Source organism: Microcaecilia unicolor, chromosome 4, assembly GCF_901765095.1.
Source record: "Microcaecilia unicolor chromosome 4, aMicUni1.1, whole genome shotgun sequence".
NCBI lineage: Eukaryota > Metazoa > Chordata > Amphibia > Gymnophiona > Siphonopidae > Microcaecilia > Microcaecilia unicolor.
The window spans coordinates 326,937,937-326,963,551 of record NC_044034.1 but is presented as its reverse complement, the minus strand read 5'-3'; the positions used below and the strand labels follow the sequence as shown (position 1 = coordinate 326,963,551).

Sequence of the window (25,615 nt, the reverse complement as noted above, 5' to 3'; positions counted from 1 at the left end):
AGGTGCCGATTATAGAATACGCTTAGTTCATATTTCAGTGCCTAAATCTACGTGCATCCATTTACACCAATGAAAAACTGGTGTAAATCCCTGTGCGTAGATTTAGGCACACTAGACCATATTCTATAACTATGCGTGTAAATTTTGGAATGCCCACAAAAAGTCCATTTCCCGCCCATAATCATGCCCCTCTTTTCTGTGCACTTTAGAAGTTCAGTGCACATCGTTACAGAATAATCTTAGCGAGTTGTGCACCCAAATTTTAACCAATGCCAATTAATGCTCATTATTGCTTGTTAAGTGCTGTTATCAGCACTTGTTAAGTTACACACATTGTTATAGAATCTGTGTCGACTTCGGTGCAGATCTCAAGGCACACTATATTGAAATCCAGGGGTTTGCAGCGATATTCAGGCCGCTAACTGGTTAAGTAACCACATAAATTTAGGACAACAATAACAGCTGTGGCGAGTTAATTGGGCATCAGTCTGAATATTGGCCAGTACCCTGTTAACTTCCAGATTGGCATATATACCCAGATATTCAATTCCGGGACCTGCACCTGCCCCCAACATTGAATATCCGGGGTTAGTTCAGCCCATGGCTAGAAGCAGCTTACCAGACACTTACCACAGTGGGCTGAATATGAAAAAAAATCTACTAGTAGGGCAACTACTCTAAGGGGTCCTTTTACTAAGGCACGCAAGTGGATTTAGCAAGCGCTAAATGCCATGCAGCCCATTATATTCCTATGCATGGCATTTAGCCCACGCTAATTGTTAGCTTGCATTAAATCTGTTATTGCACCTCAGTAAAAGGCCTCTTAAGTGAGGTTATCAGCAAGATAGAGTACGAGGTGTCTAGAAGACACTGCATTGTAGAAACACGATGGCAGCACAGCTGTGTTGTTTTACTACATTTGAAAGGACTTCGCATTTGAAGCCTGTTTCTGTCTATACCGAACAGTAAAGTCTACAGACATCTAAACTCTACCAAGGCAGGACTGGCTGTGCAAGCCTTGCCCATGTGCAGTTTTGCTATCCAAGAGACATGCCTCTAAGTTGCTACCCAATCAGCAAAAGACAGGAACCACATATTGTAAAAGGAGCAAACTTGTAGTGGAAGCCAGGCTCCTCTTAGCAATAATAATAATAAAAAGTCCCTGACTAACCCCCTTTCTGTTACCTTCAACTGTCCTCGCAGTAATGGGCACAAATGCTTGTTCCTTGCCTAATGTGATTTAAAGCTGTACTCTGATAGCCACTGTAGCCATTTAATAAGCCTCTTCATCCTAGCTCTAGAACAGACCTATTGTCAAGTGAGATGGGTGGGGGGGAAACCACAAGAATGTAGGGAAGGCAAGTTGACAGCCAAAATTGCATAGTTGCCAAGCCATGCCACAGCAGAAAAGTGCAGCTGCCTGATTGTGTCACCATTATTTCGGAAGTTGCCCAGTAGATATACGGTTCAGCATAAGATACTTACGCTGGAGCATTTGGCGTTCTTTAGGGGAATGTCCAGTTATCTTTCTGGCACTTGGACTTTGTATGTTCCATCTAGGTTTTTATGTTTTCAAGCATTGGGCAATTTAGTGGTTCCTTCCTTGACTGGGGCATGGCTGGATGTTACCTATGATACAGCTTTTATTATTTTTTTTTTTTACTTGGTTCTTGTGTTGTGGAATGCATTCCCTCCTTACCTTAAGGTTAAATCTAGCCTTAGAAAAATTAAGGCTAGACTTAAAACTTACTTTTTTTTCACTAGCCTTTTTGGAAGATGGTAATGAGATTATAAAGGCATTTCATATTTGGTGAAGGGTAAGGCTATGGGCTGTGGGACAGAGATAGCAACACTGTTGGTTTTTGTTTTATTTTAGTTTGGATTATTATTATTATTATTATTATGCTATCATTATATTGTACATTTGATTAGTTTTGTTGTAAAGGTCTTTGATTTTGATGCAGCTGTGTAGTGTATATTATGAACCATTCTCTACACTTTGGTTCAGGGTATGAAAAAGACAGTAGAACTTACACTAAGTTGAACTCCAGCACTGGAAAGAGTTGAGACACCCTTGTGCTGATGAGAATGAGGAAGGGGGGTTGGAGGTGCAAGGCCTGTAAGTATGGATTAGCGTTGTGTAGCAACCTGGTGGTGCAGGTGTTCCGGAGAAATGCAGAACTGGAAAATTCCCCTGAAGGATGACTGTGCTTACTGTTCCAATTTAGACTTTCTCAGAAATAATAACCAACATATTAGCCTAGCCAATTAGCAATAACCACGATATTATACTATCCAATAAGTACTAACCACAGCATTATAATATGTATTAACTGTTACCTGTATAAAACTGCATGTACCAGATCTTATCGGGGGGACTCTCAGACGAAAGCATCACGGCTGTGTTGTGGCTCTGAAGCCCCCTATGAGAAATTAACCTTTTATAATTGTACTTTTCTCTTGGTAAGTAATAAAATTTCTAACTCCACTTTCTCATATATGTGGCCTTGTATTTTATCTCTCTAAGGCTATTATATTATATGTGATAGTTTAGAGAGGTGATAAAAATACTAAACACCACTGGTCTCTCAGCACTCCACAATACTGAGTAGTGGATATTTGGAACACTGGAGTGAGAGTGGAAAGACAGTGCTATTTCTAGAGTGGTAAGGGGAAGCCCATTATTAACATTTTGGTGGCCAGTACAGGGATCGAACCCGCGACCTTGGCGTTATCAGCGTTAATAACAGTAGCAAATTCTTTAACATAAACCATGCAAGGTCCATGCCTGGAAATAATAGCAGAGTGCTTCCTTCTCCTCTTCTGCCTCTTCCTGGTGAGCTCCAAGGAAGATTTGGACAACACGGTTGTGGCAGGTGCCTAACCACCACCCAGATTATACCTCTCCTTTCTTTTTGGAAATCAACCTGTTCCTTAATAGTTAAAATGTAGCACATAAGTCCCTGGATTCTATATATGGTGATGATGGTGATCAAAATTGAATGCAATTTAATTCAGTAATGAGCCAATTAGTACCAATGCTTCGGTATAAACAATCAATTATTGGTGTTAAATTTATTTATTTGGATTTTGCTCACACCTTTTTCAGTAGTAGCTTAATGTGAGTTATAGTCAGGTACATTGCGTATTTCCCTGTCTCTGGAGGTCTCATAATCTAATTTTGTTCCTGAGGCAATGGAGTCTTAAGTGACTTGCCCAAGATCACAAGGAGCAGCAGTGCAATTGAACTGGGCACCGCTGGATATCAAGGCTGGTGCTCTAACCACTAGGCTAGACTTCCACTCCTTGCCACCAGTTTGGATTTACGCATACATCTTGCTAAGCGCTATTCTATAAAGATGTGTGTGTAAATCATTTAGGGGCCCGTTTACTAAGCTGCAGCAAAAAGCGGCCTGTGGAAGTGCGCTAGGCCAGTTTTTACCACATCCTGGAAAAAGAACCCTTTTTTTAAGGGGCCGGAAATGGACGTGCGGCAAAATAAAAACTAGCACGCATCCATTTTCAGCCTGAGATCTTACCACGTTACCCAGGCGGTAGACATGCAGTGCTCCCCTACTAATGTTTACCACTGGGTAAGTGCCACGCAGTAGAAAATAGAAAATATTACCGCTTAGGGCATGCGATAGCTGGGTGATAATGCCGATTTGGTGTGCACTGGACGCATGTAGGCCCTTACGTGCCTTTGTAAAAGGGCCCCTTAGTGCGCAACTGAAAGGGGGTGTGTGTCCATGGAAGGAGATGGGCATGGCTGGGGCGCTCACCAAAGATGCACACAGTATTATAGAATTTGGGGAATCTGTACCTAATTGAGGCATGAAGATTTACACCAGGTTTATAGAATAGTGCTCAGTGCTCATTTTTTTTATGCCCAAATTTGGGCACCATTTATAGAATCTGGCAAGGAGGTGTAATTGACAGGAGATGGCAGGACAGTGCTTGGCCCATTATCTGGCCTGAAGCCAGTAGGCGGATCTTACCACCATACTGAGTCACCCAAAATAATAGCCTATGTGCAGTTTGGCGTGGACCAATATTTTGCATTGGTTTGAGTGTATCAAGATGGTGGCTATGGCTTTAGCCTTGTCACATGACGCCATCTCCTGTCAATTAAACCTCCTTGGAATCTAGCCCAAAGGGACTATAATTAAAAACAGTAAAATCAGAAACACTGCGAAAGAATTCCAATATAAGTTTACAGTTTACAGTTCAAACACTGTTGATAGTAGGATAAACATGATAAAATGAAGCAATAAAAGATGTCTAATATTAGATACATGTAAGATTAACTTCAGAATAAGGGTCTGTAAAATTTAACAAGTTTAATCAAAGGCCTTTCCATTTTCCTAAAAATCTGACTGTATTAACATAAGCTGTCTGACTAGCAATACAGCAGCCTAGTATCATTAGCAAATGGCAGGACTCAAAGCTTCACTTCTGCTAAGCACAGAGCTTAGGTGTCTTTCTACTCTACAAGATGGTACCTAAGATACTTTGACGTCAAATCAGTTAGACCTTAGTGTGATTATTAAAACTTGGAGCAAAGCTTTTACCCACAGAAATACCTTTTAAAATTGTCCTTGTAAAGGATAACCCTACAATTCAGTGCCTAGGCTGTTAGTGCACATAGGTGCATATTTTGGGCTCCTTTTACTAAGATGCGCTAACAAATTTAGTGCATACTAAATGCTAAGAAGTCCATTTTATTCTTATGGGCATCTTAGCATTTAGAGCTAGATTCTATATATGGCGCCTGAAAATTCTGCACGGAAAAAATTCACCTAGGCGTATTCTCTAAAGTACGCCTATATTTTATGGAATAGGCTTAAATTTCCACATAGAGGCTCATTTTCAAAGCACTTAGCCTCCCAAAGTTCCATAGAAACCTATGGAACTTAGCCTCCCAAAGTGCTTTGAAAATATGCCTCATAGTGTATCAAATATGCCAAGTGTTTTTCCACGCAACCAAATTTAGTCCGTGGCCATTTACGCCATGTTTTACTTGGTGTAAATCCTGACACCTAAATTAGGCACAGAGCAGGTGTATTGTATAACAATGTGCATAGATTTTAGAAATGCCCACACCCTGCCCATGGCCATGCTCCCTTTTCAAATATGCAACTTAGAATTTAAGCGCACTACAGAATATGCTTAGCGAGTTGTGTGCGTAAATCTTAATGCCAATTAGTGCTGATAATTGCTTGTTAACATCCAATTGACAGCACTGATTAGCTAGTTAACCAATTGTTATACACATTGTTATAAAGTAGTTCCTTCTCTCTTCCGATGTTCCAAAATAATTTGTTATATTTCTCTATTTTTTTTATTATGTTGTGGTGAGTTTTTGATGGGGGATTCAAATTTTCTTACACTTGAGTGGAGTTTTGCATTTGACATTATTTTGTAAAGACAATATATGTGCCTATGTGGCTTTATAATGTAAACAGAGAAAATGATGACAGGTGAAGCCCATATGACCTATTCAGTCTGCCCATCCATACTTTCTACTATCCCTTCCTCTACCTTAAAGATCCTGTGCTCTTGTCCCATGTTTTCTTGAATTCAGTTACAGTTTTCATCTCCACCACCTCCATCTGGAGACCGTTCCACGCATTCACCACATTTTCCATGAAGACGTATTTCCTCAGGTTATTTCTGAGACTGTCCCGTTTCACCTTCATCCTATGCTCCCTCATTCCAGAGCTTCTTTTCAGTTGAAAGAGAATTTAGGTATTTAAATGTCTCCTTCATATCTCCCCCTCTCCTGCCTTTCTTCCAAAGTATACATATGAAGATCTTTGTCTGTCTGTATACACTTGGGACCAAATTCTATAAACAGTGATGAAAAATTGGTGCCGTAACGTGTTAAGCACTATTCTATAAACGATGCTGAAAGTTAAGTGTTATTTATAGAATATGCTTACCTCGGATTCTATATAGCGCACCTAGAGAATTGCGCCGAAATCCAGGCATATTCTATAACAGCATGTGTAAACTAATTGGCTTAACAAGCTAATCAGCGTTGATAACAGCCCTTAACAAGCAATAATAAGCACTAATTGGTAATAATTAGAATTTACACGTACAACTCGCTAAGCATATTCTGTATTGAACTTTGCCTAAATTCTATTGTGCGCAGTTCAAAAGGGGCATGGCTATGGGTGGAAAATGGATATTGTTTGGGCGTTCCAAAATGATGTGCGTAGTTATAGAATATGGCCCAGTGCACGTAAATCAATGCACAGGGATTTATGCCACATTTTCACTAGTGTAAATGGAGGCGTGTAGTTTTAGGCACTGGGATATCAACTAAGCATATTGTATATAACACGCCTAAATCTAGGCACTGCTTATAGAATACTCTTAGGCAGAAATGTGTACTGTGTGGATTGTTTAGACGCCCCAAGTTAACAAACCTTGGAAAAATGATACAAAATTCCCCGGCTTCCAACTTGAGCCTTTCATGCAGCCACACGTGAAATGATTTTTCAGATACACACCAGATTTCTAGGTGGTCCATGTAAAATCGGTAAGGAGTCTGAATGGGTCCTTCAGTGAATAAAATTCTCAGAACAGAGTTAATTCCAAAAAAACCTGCATCGCCAAAAAAACTGCCTCTAATCTTCACCCACTTTTGCTTCTACATCCAGATGGCACATGTGTGTCTGAAGGGAATTTTATGATTTTTAAGGAGACAACCTTGTGGCAGATAGGCTGGAAACTTCCAAAAACCTACCAAATCTACAATGAAGTTCTGAAGAGTTTCCAAACAAACCAATGAAAAGACTTGAGAGATTAGAAACCCAGTGAAAATCACATTACTCCATATATAACACAATGGTATTTTCTTACAATAGACTCAAGTAACTTGCTTATGTGCCTCTAGCCAATAGGAGTTTTTTTACTCTCCCTCAGCAGCTATATGTTGCCTAAATTTTCTGCCTAATACACTGAATTATCCACAGATTGTGATACTTTTTACTGACACAAGAAGGGATTTTTCAAACTTGCTATACAGGAGCTTCTGAGAGCAGGCAAGACTCTTCTTCAGACCACCTAGGGCTTCCTACTACTGAGATAAGCAAACAAGGATCCTATGTGGTCTCAAGTAGACATTATCTTCTGATAATTCTTATGTTTGTCTAAGAGGAGATAGCAATATCTACAAAACAGTTTTCTCTGCTATCAAAATGGCCACTTGAACTTGGCACAGCCTACCAGAGTCAGAAAGCAGATTCTGCAAAGTGTGAAGCTTTTAATCTGTAGTAGGCTAGTGAGGTATCTAACTGTCTGGGTCTAACCTCAGCTGGTCCAGTTTTCAGAAATGACTTACGAGGAATTAAAAGACTTACCATTACTTTTGTTTTGTTTTTCCTTCAGATATTGAGAGCTCCAGTGATATTGCTCTGTACTCTGGCCTGGGGGCAGCCATTATTGCCGTAGCTGTGCTCGTGGTAGGCATCACACTCTACAGAAGGAGCCAGAGTGAATATGGTGTGGATGTCATTGACTCATCTGCTCTCACAGGAGGCTTTCAGACTTTCAACTTCAAAACCGTCAGGCAAGGTTAGCCTGCTTTTCCCCAGACATTTCTCCCCTAGGACTTTCATGATTCCTCCTTCAACTCGATTTCCAAAAACAACCAAGATGATTCAAGAGGGTCTAGAAATAACAGTGCACCTCTACAAGCTAGTCTGGCCTAGCGATGGAAAGACACAGGCCCTAAAGTTCACAGATGTAACATTTTTATGTATACCCACTTACTGAAGATGACCCAAACCAAGATCTATTACCACGGGCCAGAGCTGTTTCAGAGGCTATTCACCAGCATTAAAATAATAGAAGCTGTAGCCGCTGCCTTGTGATTTCTTAGTGTAGTTACTCATTATCCCTTCCCTCTCCCAAAAAGCACTATTTATGTGTGCACTGACAGAGTGATACCCCATATGAGTGAAGCCCGTTGTAAGGTGATAGTGCAGTATAGCTCTTTATCTTTCTTAACCAATGAAGTTGGAAATCTCTTTCAAACTGGTCTTAAATTGGAAAATGAACTATCCAGGGGGGTCCTTTTACTAAGGTGTGCTGAAAATGACCTGCTGTAGTGTAGACGCATGTTTTGGGTGCACACAGAATCATTTTTTAGCGCACCTGTAAAAAATGCCTTTTTAAAATTTTTGACGGAAATGGACGTGCAGCAAAATGAAAATTGCTGCACCTCCATTTTGGGTCTGAGACCTTACCGCCAGTCATTGACCTAGTGGTAAAGTCTCACGTGGTAACTGGGTGGTAATGACCTACACGTGTCAAATGCCACTTGACGCGCATAGCTGACGCACACCAGAAAATACAAAATATTTTTCGGACACGCGCAGCGGATGTACGCCAAAAATGAAATTACCACAAGGGCCACATGGTAGATGGGTGGTAACTTGGAATTGGCACACATTGGGCGCGCGTAGGCGCTTACACGGCTTAGTAAAAGGGCCCCTAAGACAGCTTGGAATATAAAATGAAACAGTGCTTGAGTTTCATTTATAATGAATCTTAAGAAGATTAAATGAAGGTTATATGTCTTGAAGTTGGGAATCTCCTCTAAAAAAATGTAAATGTTCTTAGCTATGAAGACAATCTGTCATTTATTGTAAAGTGGTTTATTTTAATGTTTTAAAATATACAATTGGGTGATACTCACTCATGCATAGTGTGGGAAAACCCAAAATGCAAAATTGCATCTCATTCCAGGCTAACATTAACCCCTAGATTCTATATATGGCGCTTTGAGTTGCGTGCACAAATTTGGATGCTCGTCCAATTTTAACGTGCAACATAATTGTTTATCAATAATTGGCCAGTAGCAAGCAATTATCTGCATTAATTGGTAATAATTTGAATTTACGTGTGCATCTTTTTAGGCATATTCTATAAAGAGATAAGCATAAATGGGGATGGGCGGGTCGGGAGCATTCCTAAAATGTATGCGCATTGTTACAGAATTAGCGGGATCTGTGCCTAATTTACGTGTGGGGTTTTACACCAGGTTTTAATTGGTGTAAATGGTTGCGTCTAGATATGGTCACGGTTTCCAGTGCAAACCATTATTCTATAAACCGTGCCTAACATGGTTTACAGAATAGTGCTAAGCATTATTTTTTCCAGCACCAATTTTTTAGGTGCCATGTATAGAATTTAGTCCTAAATGTATTTATTTATTTATTTATTGCATTTGTATCCCACATTTTCCCACCTCTTTGCAGGCTCAATGTGGCTTACAAAACATCATGAATAGTGGAAATATATAAGAACATAGACATTTAGTGTTACTGGAGGATTTTGGTAGCATGATAAAGTTAAAGCATTATAGTAGTAAACGAGCAGATAGCATAATACAGTTCTGGATATATGTGGAGGAGTTCACATATGTTGATCTTTGTGGCATGCCTTGTTAAAGAGATGGGTCTTCAATAGTTTGCGGAAGTTGATTGATTCATAGGTCGTTTTTAAGTTACACGGCAGCGCGTTCCAGAATTGTGTGCTCAAGTAGGAAAAGGTTGACGCTTGCATTAGTTTATATTTTAGACCTTTACAGTTGGGGAAGTGAAGATTGAGGAATGTGCGGGATGATTTTTTAGCATTCCTGGGTAGTAAGTCTATCAGGTCTGACATGTAGGTTGGAGCATCTCCGTGAATGATTTTGTGAACTAGGGTACATATTTTGAACGTGATGCGTTCTTTAAGTGGGAGCCAGTGTAGCTTTTCTTGTAGGGGTTTAGCACTTTCATATTTTTATTTTGTTACATTTGTACCCCGCACTTTCCCACCCTGGCAGGCTCAATTCGGCTTACATGGAGCAATGGAGGGTTAAGTGACTTGCCCAGAGTCACAAGGAGCTGCCTGTGCCAGGAATTGAACTCAGTTCCTCAGTTCCCCAGAACCAAAGTCCATCACCCTAACCACTAGGCCACTCCTCCTAGCTGCAGCGCTCTGGGCTGTCTGAGGTTTTTGATTATTTGCTCTTTGCAGCCTGCATAGAGTGCGTTGCAATAGTCTAGATGACTGAGTACTTCCGCAAAGTACTGAAGACTCATCTCTTTAACAAGGTATACCACAAAGATCAACAAATGTGAACTCCTACACATAAATCCAGAATAGCCCTATGAGATTTGCTTGCTATACTATTATCATGCTTTATCATTATCATGTTACCCAAGATCCTGCAACACTAAATATCTATTTTCTTATGTACTTCCACTATTCATAATGTAATGTAAGCCACATTGAGCCTGCAAAGAGGTGGGAAAATGTGGGATACAAATGCAATAAATAAATAAATAAAAATTGATTGTACCAAGCTCCGGAAGACGGTCCTTGGGAAGAACGGTCTTACCCTTTTTAATTTCCAGTATTACTGAATCCCAATCTACAGCATCCGCTGCTATTATGCATTTTTTTAGATATAGCTCACACCTTTCCAGTGATAAGGCTATTACATGCTACTACAGTAGATATCCCTGTGTCCCCAGAGGGCTTACAATCTAAGGTGTCTGTTTTCTAAACTGCATTATGGCAAATAACATTTGTTATTTGCAAATAACACAGCTTAAACAGGATTTTTTAACACATTGTAGTTAAATAATAATGGGCTCTAAAGCATGCAAATGAATAATACAATTTGCATTAAACCTTTCAAGCTGTGTTGTTCATTGAATGTTAACAATTCATCAAAAGTTGCTATCTTTTCCCTGGGAGCAACTGAAAAGGGCCAGTGATGTATCCAAAATAGTCCCCATCTCCAGATCCCTTCTAGAAATGTGAATTACTCCACTTAGCCCCAACTTTTGATCCCCCATCCAAGTCCAATCTCCTCAAACCCACCTCCTCCCTCAATCCATATTTAAAATGTTAGAATAACCATATTGGATCAGACCATTAGGCCATCTACCCAATATTTTGTTTCCAACAGTGGCCAATCCAGGTCACAAGTACCTGGCAGAAACCCAAATAGTAGCAACATTTCATGCTACCAGTCCCAGGGCAGAGTAGTGAGTGAGTGGATGGGGGATTATGAATGGCAGGGAGCTCAGTGAGTGATGGAGAGCTCATTCCTTCACTGGATGGGAGATTATGAGTGACAGTGAGTCAGTAAATATGGTTTTATAAGTAGCGGTTGGGCTAAATAATTGAGCAAGTGGATGGAACACTTAGAAGTGGAGGGAGGTCTGACAAACTGACAGGCAGATGGTCAAAAGCAAACACCAGCACTAGAGGTTGTTAGCGCCATACTAGCGCCTGTTTGCTACCGCCCCATGATCAGAGCCCTCGAGCACGTGAAACAACGCGCTCGAGGGCTCTTAGCGCAAGTAGCATGCAAATGCATGCTAAACAGGGCTCTTAGCGCAAGTAGCTTGCAAATGCATGCTAATCAGTGCTTAACGCATTCATCCCCAATGATCAGTGACCAGCGCGCCAAAGATTGTGTCACTAGCTGCGACAAACCCTATGCCAGCTCCGAGCTGGCGTTAGGGTTTGCAGATCATTGGGGAGGAATGGTGAGCCCTGTCCAGCATGCATTTGCATGCTGGCAGGCCCCCATTCCCCCCTACAGCAAACCTGCCAGCGAAGGCAGTTCAGCATGTCCAAAATTTGGACGTTTCTGTGACAGGCCAGTTGAGGACGTCCACATTTTGGACATTTCTGCAATGGGCAGTTAATGACGTCCAAAATTAGATGTTTCCCTGAGAAAGACGTCTTTCTCATAGAAACATCTAATTTTGGACATCCTTAACTGCCCATTGCAGAAACGTCCAAATTTTGGACGTCCTCAACCTCCTCGTTGCTATACCTCCGACACCCCCTTGAAATTTGGCCATCCCTGCAACAGGGCAGTTGAGGACGTCCATCTTCTGATTTAAAGATGGGCATCTTCAGCCCAGACCTGTGAAACAAGTGCAGGAGGATTGTGCTGAGCACATGCTCAGGCACAATTCTCCCGCCAGGGCCGGTCAAACCCGGTAAGCGGGGTAAGCGCCGCAGGGGGGCGCCTGACTTCAAGGGCGCCACTGTGGCGCTGCGCTGCCATACTGCGCCGCCCTTGGTGCTTTAAATCTTTTAATTTACCTCCGTTCCAGCAGCCACATCATTTGAAAGCCCTGCCCCGTCTCTAGCCTTCCCTCCCTTCATGAGTTCATTCCGCAGTCCTGCCTTCTGATGTCATTTCCTTGAGGGCGATTCGGGCGAAGGAGAATCGCTGGACAGGGGCAGGGTGGGAGAAGAGAGAAAGGAGATGCTGGGGGGGGGCGGGGGTGCGCGGGCGCCAACTCATCGTCTGCAGGGGGGCGCCAGAGACCCTAGGACCGGCCCTGTCTCCCGCACTTCTACCCCATGATCAGAGATAATTGTGCTGCTTAAATTTGCATGTATTATCTCTGATCATAGGTCTAATAGCGCCCCGCGCTCTTCCAGTGCTATTTTAGAGCGTGGGGCTTTTGATCATCTGCCTGTAAATGAGCAGATTTGGAGAGGGACTGAATATGGGCAGAGAAGTGAGTACAGGGAAATGTGTTTGACTCACCACTCTCCCTTCCCTCTGTCATTCACCCAGCCTTTATTGTCCTTGCCTTTGTACCTTTCACCTGACCTCCCCTTAGGGTCTTGTTAATGAGGGTCTAACTGCACTTTCTGCTAGTGGGGAAAGGGGAATGGATGGCTCTTGAAGTTGTTTGCTGTGCCCCTATTTCTTTCTGCAGCTTTGCACTGCTTATATCCTGGTTTCTCAGGGTTTCCATTTTCAGATTTTGTCTGGATATTTGTTTCTAATTTGTGGATTCCTCTTCTGTCTCATGCATATGTGGCTGAGGTAAAGGATTGAACTAGCTTGTAGTATTTTATAAGTTTCTATAGCAGTCTCTTGTATTGGTGCTCTGGGGCTTGATGTAATATTTACTGTGCTATCTTTTCATAGGTAGAGTTGAGATCTTTAAGCGTGTCTCCTTACGCTAGATGATGAAGACCTCTGACCATTTCGGTACCTATCCTGCTCACATCTTTCAGCTGCGGGAATTAGGACAGTTGTAGTTTGATAAGTTTGCTAAATCGGTTCTAAGAGTCCTTTTGTAGGGTTTGTGTTATTTCACAAAGTGTCTGCATGCCAAGGAAAGTGTCTTGCTGTTCCTGGCATGATGAATTGTAAGCACAAAGGTCCTAGCTACAGTTAATCTAGTTCTGCATGTAATTCAGACTTCACTCCCATGTAGAAGGCCTTGTTGAATGATGCTATCAATTGTAACGGTAGTTATATTGGATAGATGAAACTGGTTTGGGCTGGAATATAATCAGAAGTGGCCAATTAAAAGTGCATACCCAGTCAGAGCTGGGTATGTACTTCCACTGAGGAGCGGACTAATGCCCTGTGCTGTTTGCTGGGGCTAGAACTATCAAGGAGCTACTTTGTTTATTTAGAGGGTGAAAATCTGTATTCTAAATTTTAGGTCCAGAAAATGTATAAGCAATGGCTCATACTGCAAAAGCAAGAGTTGATTCAGGTTGCCTTAATCTTTTGAGTCATCCCTTCCTGAGGCAGTGGAGAGTGAAGTGACTTTCTGAAGGTCACAAGCTCTGCTTTCCTACAGTAGTCCCTGCTGTACCTCAACAGTTCCGAGACCTCCCCACAAATCTGCCAATGCACCTCACTCCTGTCCTACATCACTCAAGCTATTCTAGCGCTGAGATTTCACCAAATAGGTTTGAAATACAACTCACTCTTGCCCTCTACCATGCCCATTCTTGCCTTGTCTCCATGGAACAGCGACCCTAGGATGTGGGCAGTGTCCCCTTTAAACAGTAGCTCCAGTAGCACGGGATTAGTTTGGTCTGAACAATGTATTTTGCTATCCATGGCCTTCCAGAGATAGTTGCATTCTATTTCTGTGCAATAAAATACATGTCATCGGTAGCTTTTTTTTTTCTTTTTTCTTTTTTTTTTGCTGACAGTGCTCTCTATACCTTGGAGGCATCCAAGATGAATTTACAATCAAATCTCTGGAGGAGGAAAGCAAGCCTACAGCCTCCCCTCTGTGACCTAGCCTCCAAAAACATACATAAACATCAGCATATATTATTAAGCACCTTCGCCCACCTGTAACTAATCACAGATTTACAGCCCCCCCCCTGACCCCCACATTCAGAGAACTCACGCTTTCCTGCTTTTTTTCAGTTAGGTACGGAATATTTATACGATTTAAACTTTCATTGGTAAACACTGGGGTCCTGATTGCCAATCATTAAGGAAAGAGCTGCAGTTACACAGTGTACTTTGGCAAGAGGGAAGAATAAATAAAATATCACACTTCGAGAAGCCTAGAGGCACAAGATAGTTAAGAGAAATTTAAAAGGGAGGGGGGTGGGGTTGGTATATTTTGATAGGCCAATAGGCCAGCTCAATGCCTGTGATGTCCCAGGAGACAAAAGGGATTAAGATATAGGGAGAACTCATCCCCCACTCCTCATGTTTAAAAATTCTGATGTCCCCATCTTTTGTCAGAGCGCTCTGCCGCACTCTCGAGCAACTAGATAACGAAGTTATAACTTGATAAGCGTGTGCTGAGTTTTCCATGACAGGGAAAGGGAAACATTTTGAAGGCTGCCAAATGACCTCTGGTCTGTTAAATCATTTATAGCTGGGGGGGAAATACAGTTTTTTGTTATTTTGTTTTTCTGGGTTTTTTTTTTTTTTATTTGCTTGTTTTTATAAAGCAGCTCAAAATTACCTTTGGAAACCTTTCAGAATTCAGGAGCTGGTTGGAAGGAAAGTAAGTGGAGTACAGTAGATTTGATATTAAACAAATCAAAACTTTTATAAGCAGTGCCCAGAATGGAAAGTAGAGAAGCGACATGGTGAATCCAAACTCGTCTACATAATAACATGGTAGATGGTGGCAGATAAGGCTGAAATGGACTTTTTATTTTGCTTGTTAATTTGGTTAGTTTTGTACCCGTCACTCTGCAGGTAACCCCTGTGCCTTCATTTAGGGTTGTCAGTGCTCTTTGCAGGTTACGCCCACCTCATCTTTTTAGAAGCACAAAAAAAGATCATGCTATTGCTGTTTTGACTGAAGTATTGCCTCAGTTTTTGGTTACCATCCTTTCACTTTTAATCCACACCTTCATATCACATCCCTATAATTCTGCAGGTTCCTTTCCTTTGGGAAGGGTTTGATTTTTGTACATTAGTACCTTCCTGGTATTTACACAACTGTGCCATTTTTCCATGTCTCTCCTCTAGCCTATACCTAAATCACGTATCTTCTCTTAGATTTTTGATATGGCACCATTTTAGTTTCTTTCCTCTGTACTGACTCCGGCCTCTTGATATCCTTACTGAGGGCCAGATGCACTAACCCCACGTAAAGAGCCCTTTCCTTACTGATCCCTTAGCGAGTCGATAAGGAAAGGGCATGCATGAAGGAAATCACATGCAAATGAGCTGCTCGCTGTTAGCTCATTTGCAAGCGATTTCCTTCCTAAGGAGGGGAAGCCAGTCTGCCAGCTGAGCATGCGCAGAGCAGCCAATCGTTATGCTGGCTGCTCTGCGCGTGCCAAAGACGTCCTTCAACAAAAAAAAAGGACGTCCCTGACAAGCATGGATGTTTTTTCTTCAGCTTTTGTGATGGGCGTCCTCTGCATAGTCCCGCTCAGCAGCCCCAATGTGAGGTGCAGACCTCACGTTAGGTTTTCCATGGTGCATGGAGTTGGAAAATGGCTGTACATCTGCTAATTAGCTCATTATAATAACCTGTAGATCATTTGCATTCAGTTTTCGTTAGCTGCTACTGTGACAGGAAAATGGCTCGGGGAACCTGTTTGTGCATGTCCTGGTTTAATATTTGCGTGCTGAACGGGCTAGAACCAGTTTAAAAACCACGTTGCTGGCTTGTTAAGTTTAGTGCATCTGGCCCTGAGATATGGTACCACAATATTCCAGGTGAAACCTCACCAACAACCTTGTAAAGGGGCATTTTCACATCCTACTTTCTGCTGTTCTGCCCTTTTGTATGCAGTCCACTGTCCCTCTGGCTTTGGCTACCACCTTATAACACTGTTTAGCTATCCTGAGATTATCAGAACTTGAGGTCTCTCTCCTGGTTCATGTATATCAGCTCCCCCCTCCCCCCAATCTCAAAAAGCTCCTTGGGAGTTCTGTACCCCGACTGCATCACTCTGCATCTCTTTCCATTGCAATTTCTGCCAAGCACTTGATAAAACCTCTAGCTTTTATATTTTAGATCACTTCTCATTTCTCTACTTTGGCCTTGGGTATTGAGTTCCACCATTTGGAGCCCAGATAACTAAATCCAGCCACGTAAATGGTTTTGTAAATTATATTTCTGCACTTTGGTAAATGAAGAAGTAAGTTACCTCTGGTTTCTGGGTTTGCATTTCTTGAGGATAGTTCAATCAGATGTAGCATATATTCAGGAGTATTTTGAAAATGAGGGTGCTAGTCTTGAAGAATAATCTTGCCTTGATTGGAAGCCAGTGTAGCTTTTTGAGCAATGGGGTTGTTCTTAATAAGTACATAAGTATTGTCATACTGGGACAGACTGAAGATCCATCAAGTCCAGCATCCTGTTTCAACAGTGGCCAATGCAGGTCACAAGTACCTGGCAAGATCCCAATAATGGTCTATCGACTTTTCCTTTAGGAAGCCATCCAAACCTTTTTTAAACCCCACTAAGCTAACTGCTTTTACTACATTCTCTGGCAATGAATTCCAGAGTTTAATTACACGTTGAGTGAAGAAACGTTTTCTCTGATTCTTTTTAAATTTACACCTTTATAGCTTCATTGCATGCCCCCTAGTCCTAGTATTTTTTGGAAAGAGTAAACAAGCGATTCAAGTCTACCCGTTCCACTCCACTCATGTGCTTTTTATATGTGCTTTGCTAGCCATTTCTGACCCTTCTCCAGGGTTTTCTTCTACTTCTACCTTCTTTTATCATTGCTAAAGTATGCATTCCAGAGAAACAACCAGCATATGATGGGAAAAACTGTCATTATAGATCCTAAGTGCCCTCTATCTTGCTTTGCAGCTATGAATACCGCATTCTTTATTTACAATTGCTTCGCTGTATATATGTCCATCCAGAGTTTATCTTGTTGGGCAGACTGGATGGACCGTACAGGTCTTTATCTGCCATCGTCTACTATGTTACTATGTCATTAGTCACCCCCTCATATATCATAAAAGTATCCCCCCCCCCCCCCCCCGTGCATTTTGGCAGTCCCAATTAGCTCTGAGATGTTCAGTGGAAGACAGTCAGCTGACTTGGTGTTGGAAATGTAGCAGAGTCATTTCTAGAGGTGAAAATAAGTGTGTGCATGCTGGGAGAGGGGGCGGGGTCAAGAGAGCATAAGAAATTGTAGATTGCAGTATTTTCCACTGCCCTCCCAAACTAACTTACCGTATAATGAAGAAGGAGGGCAAAAAGACTACCCATCATAATCACTTTATTTAAGATAATCTATGCAACCAGCAGAAATGGAGGATAAGTTTCCTGCTGCTCATTATAACACATTACCTTCCCCCTCAGGAAATACAGTGACCTGTATATTCACTTTGCCACATGAGGCATGCACAGAATTTGACCATATTTATTATATATGGAAAATATGGATGGCAAAATAATTCATCCTAATTCATGTGATCCCAGAGACTGCTAAATGAATAATTAGCAATGTGTTATGCATGATAATTATTGTGTTATGTTAGATTATGTCATTCAGAGGGGCAGACTTCTGTTCCTCTCTTGAGGACTACAAGAATAATGATTTGTTTAGGTCAGAGAAGTTTCACTGCCACCAGTTACTGGCAATATATGAGATAAAGTACACAAAGGACTCATTTCTAGCGTTAAAGACTTTGGCATGACAAGCTGAATTCGTTTCATAGGTCCTTTAATAGGACAATTATTTACTTTCAAATTTTGTTTTTTTACTTTACAAAATAGTTTCTCATCAAAAGGTGCAGTGGTATCAAAGAGAGGCATCGTTTCTGTCAATGGCAACTTCTTTGGTAGAACTGAAGTGTGGGTGGGTGGTGAGAATCACAAATCCAGATTAACATTTCATGATCTATAGAGATAGAGAAACAGCAGTTGGCTGAGGCTTCAAAACCCCTAAAGGTGATCAGAGTATAGATGAATCCTTTTTATAACAGTGGATGCTGTGTAGCCATTTTTCATGTTTTCTAAAAACTTGACTGAAATAGCAAAGGTAACTTCAAACTGATCTATGATGGCAACAAGTTTGGTTAAAAACTTTTCACAGGATCTTTAGGTAAAGGATTGCAATTTCTTCCTGCTGTTTCTGTCTGGATGTGAAGTTTATCCTATCAGTGAACCTGTTTTTCATGCAGAGGGAGAAGGAGGTTGGTGGAATAGAAAACTATGGAATCCACTTGAACATTTCTTACTTGGTGCTACACAGTGGCGTTCCTAGGAGGGCTCACACCCGGGGCGGATCGCCGATGCGTCCCGCCCCCCGGGTGCAGCGCCCCCCTCGGAACAGCGCGACGGCCCCCCCGGTGAAAGAACCCCCAATCCCCCGGCAAAAGAACCCCCCCGGGTGCACGCCGCTGGGGGGGGGGGGGTGCCACGCGCCTGCCGGCTCTTCGTTTTCATGCTCCCTCTGCCCCGGAACAGGAAGTAACCTGTTCCGGGGCAAAGGGAGCATGAAAACGAAGAGCCGACAGGCGCGCGGCAACCCCCCAGCGGCGTGCACCCGGGGTGGACCGCCCCCACGGCCCCCCCCCCTTGGTACGCCATTGGTGCTACAAAGAAAAACAAAAAAGGCAACAGTCTACTTGCTACATAAAAGTCTATTATAAAAAAGTAGACCGATACACATATTTAAAAACAAAGAAATAATTTATTCAAACCAAGATAAAAGCAGTACCTGACGTGGCCACATTTCGCCCTCAGGCTGCGTCAGGGGTAAAACTAAAAATCAGGGGTGATCAACATACCCCTTCAAAAAAAGCTGGTTTGAATAAATTATTTCTTTGTTTTTATATATGTGTATCGGTCTACTTTTTATAATAGACTTACTTGGTGCTACTACAGTTGCATATAGCGATGAATTCCTAAAACCTCTAAAACAAATTCAATACCCATAGGTTCTCTGAGGGCTTTCTTTGTACAGTGCAATACAAAACTGAATTTCAGCTCACAAAATTCTTAACAGTTCAAAAGAGAAGTCTAATGATTTTATGTAAAGTTCTCAATTGATGCATAGCGTGTATGATTGTGCAGTTCTGAGATATTGCAAAATAGTATTACACCAGCCACAGATGAGAGGGTCTAGCGAGCAGGGTTATGGAGTCGGTATACCAAACCTTCGACTCTGATTCTGACGACTGTGTGTTTGTACTGTCTGACCCCCAACTCCAACTGTGACTCCTACTATGTATAGTAAATTTAAGAGAAATTTGATTAATTTACCCAGTTGCAAGAATGTAATTTACAGAACCATTCAAGCAGCTGGATTTAGTTATCAGGGTTCCAAATGATGGAACCTTGTTCCAAAAGAAATTAGAAGCATCAGTAATTACTTATAATTCCGTAAAGAACTACCGTAATAACTCATCTGTTCAAGAAATGTTTTAACTGAACTTAAATAGCCATTGTACTCTATGTATGTTATTGTACTATCATTGTTAATTGTAGACCACATTGAACTGAAACTAGTTTTTGGAGAATGTGATCTATAAGAACAAATAAATAAATAATATATTTTTTTAATGTTCAAGATTAGGACTAATAGACCACAAAATATAATAAACCACATAGAACTGAACAAAAAAAAAACATGCTGTCAGTTTTTATTTTGAAACTGGAGTCAGAGTCAATACATTTTTACCAGTTCTGACTCTGATTTCACCCAAATTGCTTCTCTTTGTGATTCTGCTTCCACAACTCCGACTCCAGCTCCAATTCCACAGCCCTGCTAGTGAGTGATGATAAAGAGATGGCTACTAAATCGGTATTTTCCTTTTGACAGGTAATTCCCTTCTTCTGAACTCTTCCATGCAGCCAGACCTAACAGTGAGCAGGACATACAGTGGACCCATCTGCTTCCAGGACCCCCTAGACAAGGAACTGATGACTGAGTCTTCAATCTTCAACCCCTTGTCAGACATCAAAGTAAAAGTGCAGAGTTCATTCATGGTTTCCCTAGGAGTAACAGAGAGAGTGGAGTATCATGGCAAGGCACACTCTGGAACATTCCCCAACAGAACTAACCCAGGTTTTGGCACACTGCACACCAGGAATAAAACACCATACATCCAAAATCTCTCATCCATCCCATCAAGGCCTGACCTGAGGATATCCAGCATTTTTGGTCACCATGGGGGGAGACTGGTGATGCCAAACACAGGTGGGTCTGTAAAAACTTTGGCCTGATGTCAACTTTCATGGAGTCTTTTTGTCAGTCTATCTAACTTTGTAGGCAGGGTTGCCTATGATAGACTAGTCCAAGGAGATTTAATAAGACAGGAGACAGCATGACATCAAAAAGTTGAAGCCGGTTTCCCCCAGCAACTGCCATGTTGGTGTATCTAAAACAAACCCCTCAAAAACTCCTCAAACCTCCCCCCAACTCCCCTCCTAACAGAAAGAATGCAGAACCAAGGAGGTTAATTATAACAATATAAACCTCACAAGTTTGCTATTGTTTTTTCAATAGCGTCTGTGAATGTTTTGGGTCACTCAATATGGTGGCAAACTTCAGCTGAGTCGAGGCATATTTTCAAAGCACTTAGCCTTCCAAAGTTCCATAGAAATCTATGGAACTTTGGAAGGCTAAGTGCTTTGAAAATATGCCTGGCCAGATAGGCTCATCAAGGCATAAAACAGCAAGTAAATATTTAAACTCCACTGAGTGTTTTCATAAACAGGAGGAAAAGACCAGCCGCTCAGCTACCCATGCAATACAAGCACAATTTCACTGAGGAGCTTCTTCACAAGTCTAAAAAGCCTCCTATTCGATTTTATTTTAATTATATTTCAATAAGTTTTTTTCATTAAATTTTCATTCCATTTAAAGTATTGTATTTTCATTAAACTTGAAACAGAATTGTTGAAATAGAAGACCACTTATCTGTCAAAAAGATGTGCTGAACAGAGCGCTGCTGTTTCACCAGTAAGCTTCATCAGGAGCAACAACAGTGGACTCAACATAATTCATGGAGAAAATCAGTTTCTTTTTCCTGTATTTTCACCATATCTTCACCGAAGAACGCAGCTTGCTTAATTTTACCGCCGCTGCTATCTCCTGTCTTATTAAATCTCCTTGGACTAGTCATGCAAAGACACCTTCACATTCAAGGCGGGAAACTGCTGGTTCACTTAAGCTACCTGCATTTTGTTTCTAGAAGTTTAGGCTACACTCACCATGCCACAAAATATTCAGCCCCTGCTTGCCCTATAATTGGTATATAGCATAAAGTAGCAGACACGTGCAGCTGGTATCCATTTAGAGACCCTTTTACTAAGATGCATTAAGAAATGGGCTTAGCACATTTTAACATTTAAGCTTGGCTCTTCACCTAGGCCTTTAATGGAAGAAGTAACTAACTTGTTAGTCTCACTCACACGCACAAGGAGTGACTCGGGCTGCACATACTGCAGCAGGACATGTTTATCCACTCCTACCCTGGCTGAGATGGTGTTTGACCATCTCTCTGACCTCATGTGCAACTTTCTTCAAATCAATCACCTTACTTTCTAACTCTTCCTACTTTATTACCCATCTATATGTTACAACTTTGCCTTACCCTGCACTGTCAATTGTAATGTTCTATTGCGTATTGTGTTGACATTGCGGATAATGTACAGTACCATACTTTGTGTGGTTGGTTGAGTATTTTTGTTGCTGTAACTGCCTATTGCTCATGTTTGATCTGTTCTTACTGTACACCGCCTTGAGTGAATTCCTTCAAAAAGGCAGTAAATAAATCCTAATAAATAAATAAATAACATGGGACTTTCCTTTGCAGTAGGCCCATTTCAAGCACATCCTTAAAATAGAGCTTTTTTCTTTTGTATTTTTTCAGGACCCAAGCAAATTTTTCCATTAGTGCACAAGACCTGCAAAAATATTAATGTGGGGGCACTTAGCACCTCCTGTGTAGGAGGAGCTAAGACCTCCTGCGTTGTCAGCATTATCCAGTTAGCACATGCTAACGTGAATGTGTTTGCTGGATAATGCATTCACGTCTATTCCCTGCCCATGATATAACTCCCTCCCCCCCAATTTTTTTTTATAAATTGCTTGCGATAAGCCTTTCTTCCCTTGTTAACCCCCCGGATTCTACATACGACACCCAAATTTGTATGTCCAAATTTGGGCACACTGCTGAGATGTGTACATAATTAAATTGACGAGAGCTCTTCACCGTCAATAATTGGGTTTTAACAAACAATTGTTCATAATTGACACTCATTAAAATTTTCACATGCGTCTGGCTGCACACTATTCTTTAAGGCATGGCACCTAACTCTAGCAGTGTGTAACTCAAAAGGGGGCATGGCCATGGGCATGTCAAGGGTGTTCTAAAAAATTGCATGCGTAATTATAGAATACTGCCTCAGCGCGCCTAACTTGGATACCAGGTTTCAGCAATCATGAGTCTCTAATTCTAAAGTTAGGCATGGGAATTAGCACTATGCGCTATTCTATAAAAGGCATGCACCCTTTATCAGTGGCATAGCTAGGGTAGTTGACACCCGGGGCCGGTCATTTTTTAACACCCCCCCCCCCCCCCCAAATCCAGTACTAGGCATACCGAGAATACAAAACACTCAGGACCTATAGCGCAATTCTACCATACCATAAGCAGTCATTTCTACAAGTCACACAAGCATCTTAAATGCTACAGTGAGCACTAGAACATCAACCTGCTTATAATCGAATGAGAAAAACGCCCAAGTTCCGACCTAAATCGGGAGATGGACGTTTATCTCACAAAAACGAATAACGCGGTATAATCGAAAGCCGAACTTGGACGTTTTCAACTGCACTCCATCGCGGAAGCGTACAAAGTTGACGGGGGCATGTCGGAGGCGTGGTGAAGGCGGGACTGGGGCATGGTTATCACCCGAACAGAGATGGGTGCCTTTCGCCGATAATGGAAAAAAAGTATGCGTTTGTAGCTAGAATTTAGGGCACTTTTCCTGGACCCTGTTTTTTCACGAATACGGCCCCAAAAATTGCCCTAAATGACCAGATTACCCCCAGAGGGAATCGGGGATGACCTCCCCTGACTCCCCCAGTGGTCACTAACCCCCTCCCACCACAAAAAAAATGATGTTTCACAACTTTTTATTTTCACCATCAAATGTCATACCCACCTCCCTGGCAGCAGTATGCAGGTCCCTGGAGCAGTTGTTAGGGGGTGCAGTGGACTTCAGGCAGGTGGACCCAGGCCCATCCCCCCCCACCTGTTACAATTGTGCTGCTTAATGCTTATTAGTCGTCCAACCCCCCAAACCCACTGTACCCACATGTAGGTGCCCCCCTTCACCCCTTAGGGCTATAGTAATGGTGTAGACTTGTGGGCAGTGGGTTTTGAGGGGGATTTGGGGGGCTCAACACACAAGGGAAGGGTGATATGTACCTGGGAGCTCTTTTACCTTTTTTTTTGTTTTTGTAAAAGTGCCCCCTAGGGTGCCCGGTTGATGTCCTGGCATGTGAGGAGGACCAGTGCACTACGAATCCTGGCCCCTCCCACGAACAAATGCCTTGGATTTATTCGTTTTTGAGCTGGGCGCTTTCATTTTCCATTATCGCTGAAAAACAAAAACGCCCAGCTCACAAATTGTCGAATAAAACATGGACGTCTATTTTTTGCGAAAATACGGTTTGGTCCGCCCCGTCACGGACCTGTTCTCGGAGATAAACACCCATGGAGATAGACGTTTTCGTTCGATTATGCCCCTCCACTTCACCTATTGTAAAACGAAAACAGACAGATTAGTACAGATCGTCGATCCTGCACAGTCAATGCCAACCGAAAGCCATGTCTTTTTCACAAACACAGATACACCCTATTCCACTATAGAATAAGTAATCATAAACTTTCTATTTAGACAAAAATTAAACTGAACCCTTGATGCCAGACTCTGCATACAATGCAACACCACAGAAACAGAAAATGTCCCCTAGTACTGTGCAAAATATAAAGACAGTGGATGTAAATTTGAAAAAACTAACAAATCCGATCACCACTTTACAAATTAACAAATAGAAATAAAACAAATATAGAAAATAAAATACCATTTTATTGGACTAATACATTTAGCTTTCAGAGGCCAAAACCTCCTTCCTCAGGTCAATACAGTATAGTGCTGTTATAGTATCCTATCCTGACCTGAGGAAGGGGGTTTTGTTCTCTGAAAGTTAAGTCAAAATGTATTAAAAATTAGTCCAATAAAATGATTACCTTATTTATATATTCTATTTATAAACATTTATTAACACATAAACACAGATACAATACTATACCCTAAAGCAAAAAATAAAAAATATATATTTTATTTACAGTTTGTTGTCTCTGGTTTCTGCTTTCCTCATCTTCTTTTCACTGTCTTCCTTCCATCCAGCATCTGTCTTCGCTCACCAGTGAAATCCAGTGTCTGCCCTCTCTAATGTCCCTTCCATCCAGTGTCTGCCCTCTCTCTCTGCCCCTTCCATCCACCATCTGCCCTCTTTCTCTCTCCCCCTTCCACCCACCATCTGCCCTTTCTCTCTGCCCCTTCGATCCGTCTGCCCTCCCTCTCCCATCCATCCAGGGTCTGCCCTCCCTCACGCTCCCCCCCTTCCATCCAGGGTCTGTCCCCTCTCTCTGCCCCCTCTTTCCACCTGCACCTAGTTCCAGTTCCAGCCCACATCTCCCACCTGCCACCCTTTTCAGCCCCACTATCCCACCAGTCCCCAGCCCTTTTCTTCCACCAGTCCTGGGCTTCAGCCCCCAGCCTCTTCTCCCTGTCCCCTTTTCAGCCCCTAGTTTCAACCCCAGCCCTTTTCTCTCACCAGTCCCGAGCTTCAGCCCCAGCCAGTTCTCCCTGTCCCCTTTAAAGCTCCCAGTCCCCACAGTTTCAGCCCCTGCCCCTTTTCAGCCCCCAGTTCCAGTTTCAGACCCCTTCTCCCATGAGCACTTCGCTCCCCAGACCCCTTATCCCCTCTGAGCACCCCCACCCTCCCCAATCCCCTCTGAGCACCCCCACCCCTCCCCAATCCCCATTCTCCCCTCTGAGTACCCCCACCCTCCCCAATCCCCTTCTCACCTCTGAGCACCCCTCCCCAATCCCCTTCTCCCCTCTGAGTACCCTTCTGAGCTCCCCCACCCTCCCCAATCCCCTCTGAGCACCCCACCCCTCCCCCATCCCCATTCTCCCCTCTGAGCACCCCTCCTCTGAACTCCCCCACCCCTCTCCAATCCCCTTCTCCCCTCTGAGCTCCCCCCTGACCCAGTCCCATCCCCCCTCCATTGACAGCCACAGAGCCCTCTTCTCCTGCCACCGCCTGCCTTTTTCTTTTTTTT

The 25,615-nt window shown here is 42.4% G+C and overlaps 1 protein-coding gene across 1 annotated transcript in view; it reads left to right on the top strand.

Annotated features, from left to right (window-relative positions):
- Window positions 1–25,615, top strand: part of UNC5D (unc-5 netrin receptor D) — a 794,061-nt gene that overhangs the window by 629,383 nt on the left and 139,063 nt on the right. The window contains 2 exon segments of the mRNA XM_030201960.1: window positions 7,399–7,584; window positions 20,071–20,448. Coding sequence (XP_030057820.1) covers window positions 7,399–7,584; window positions 20,071–20,448 — 564 coding nt within the window.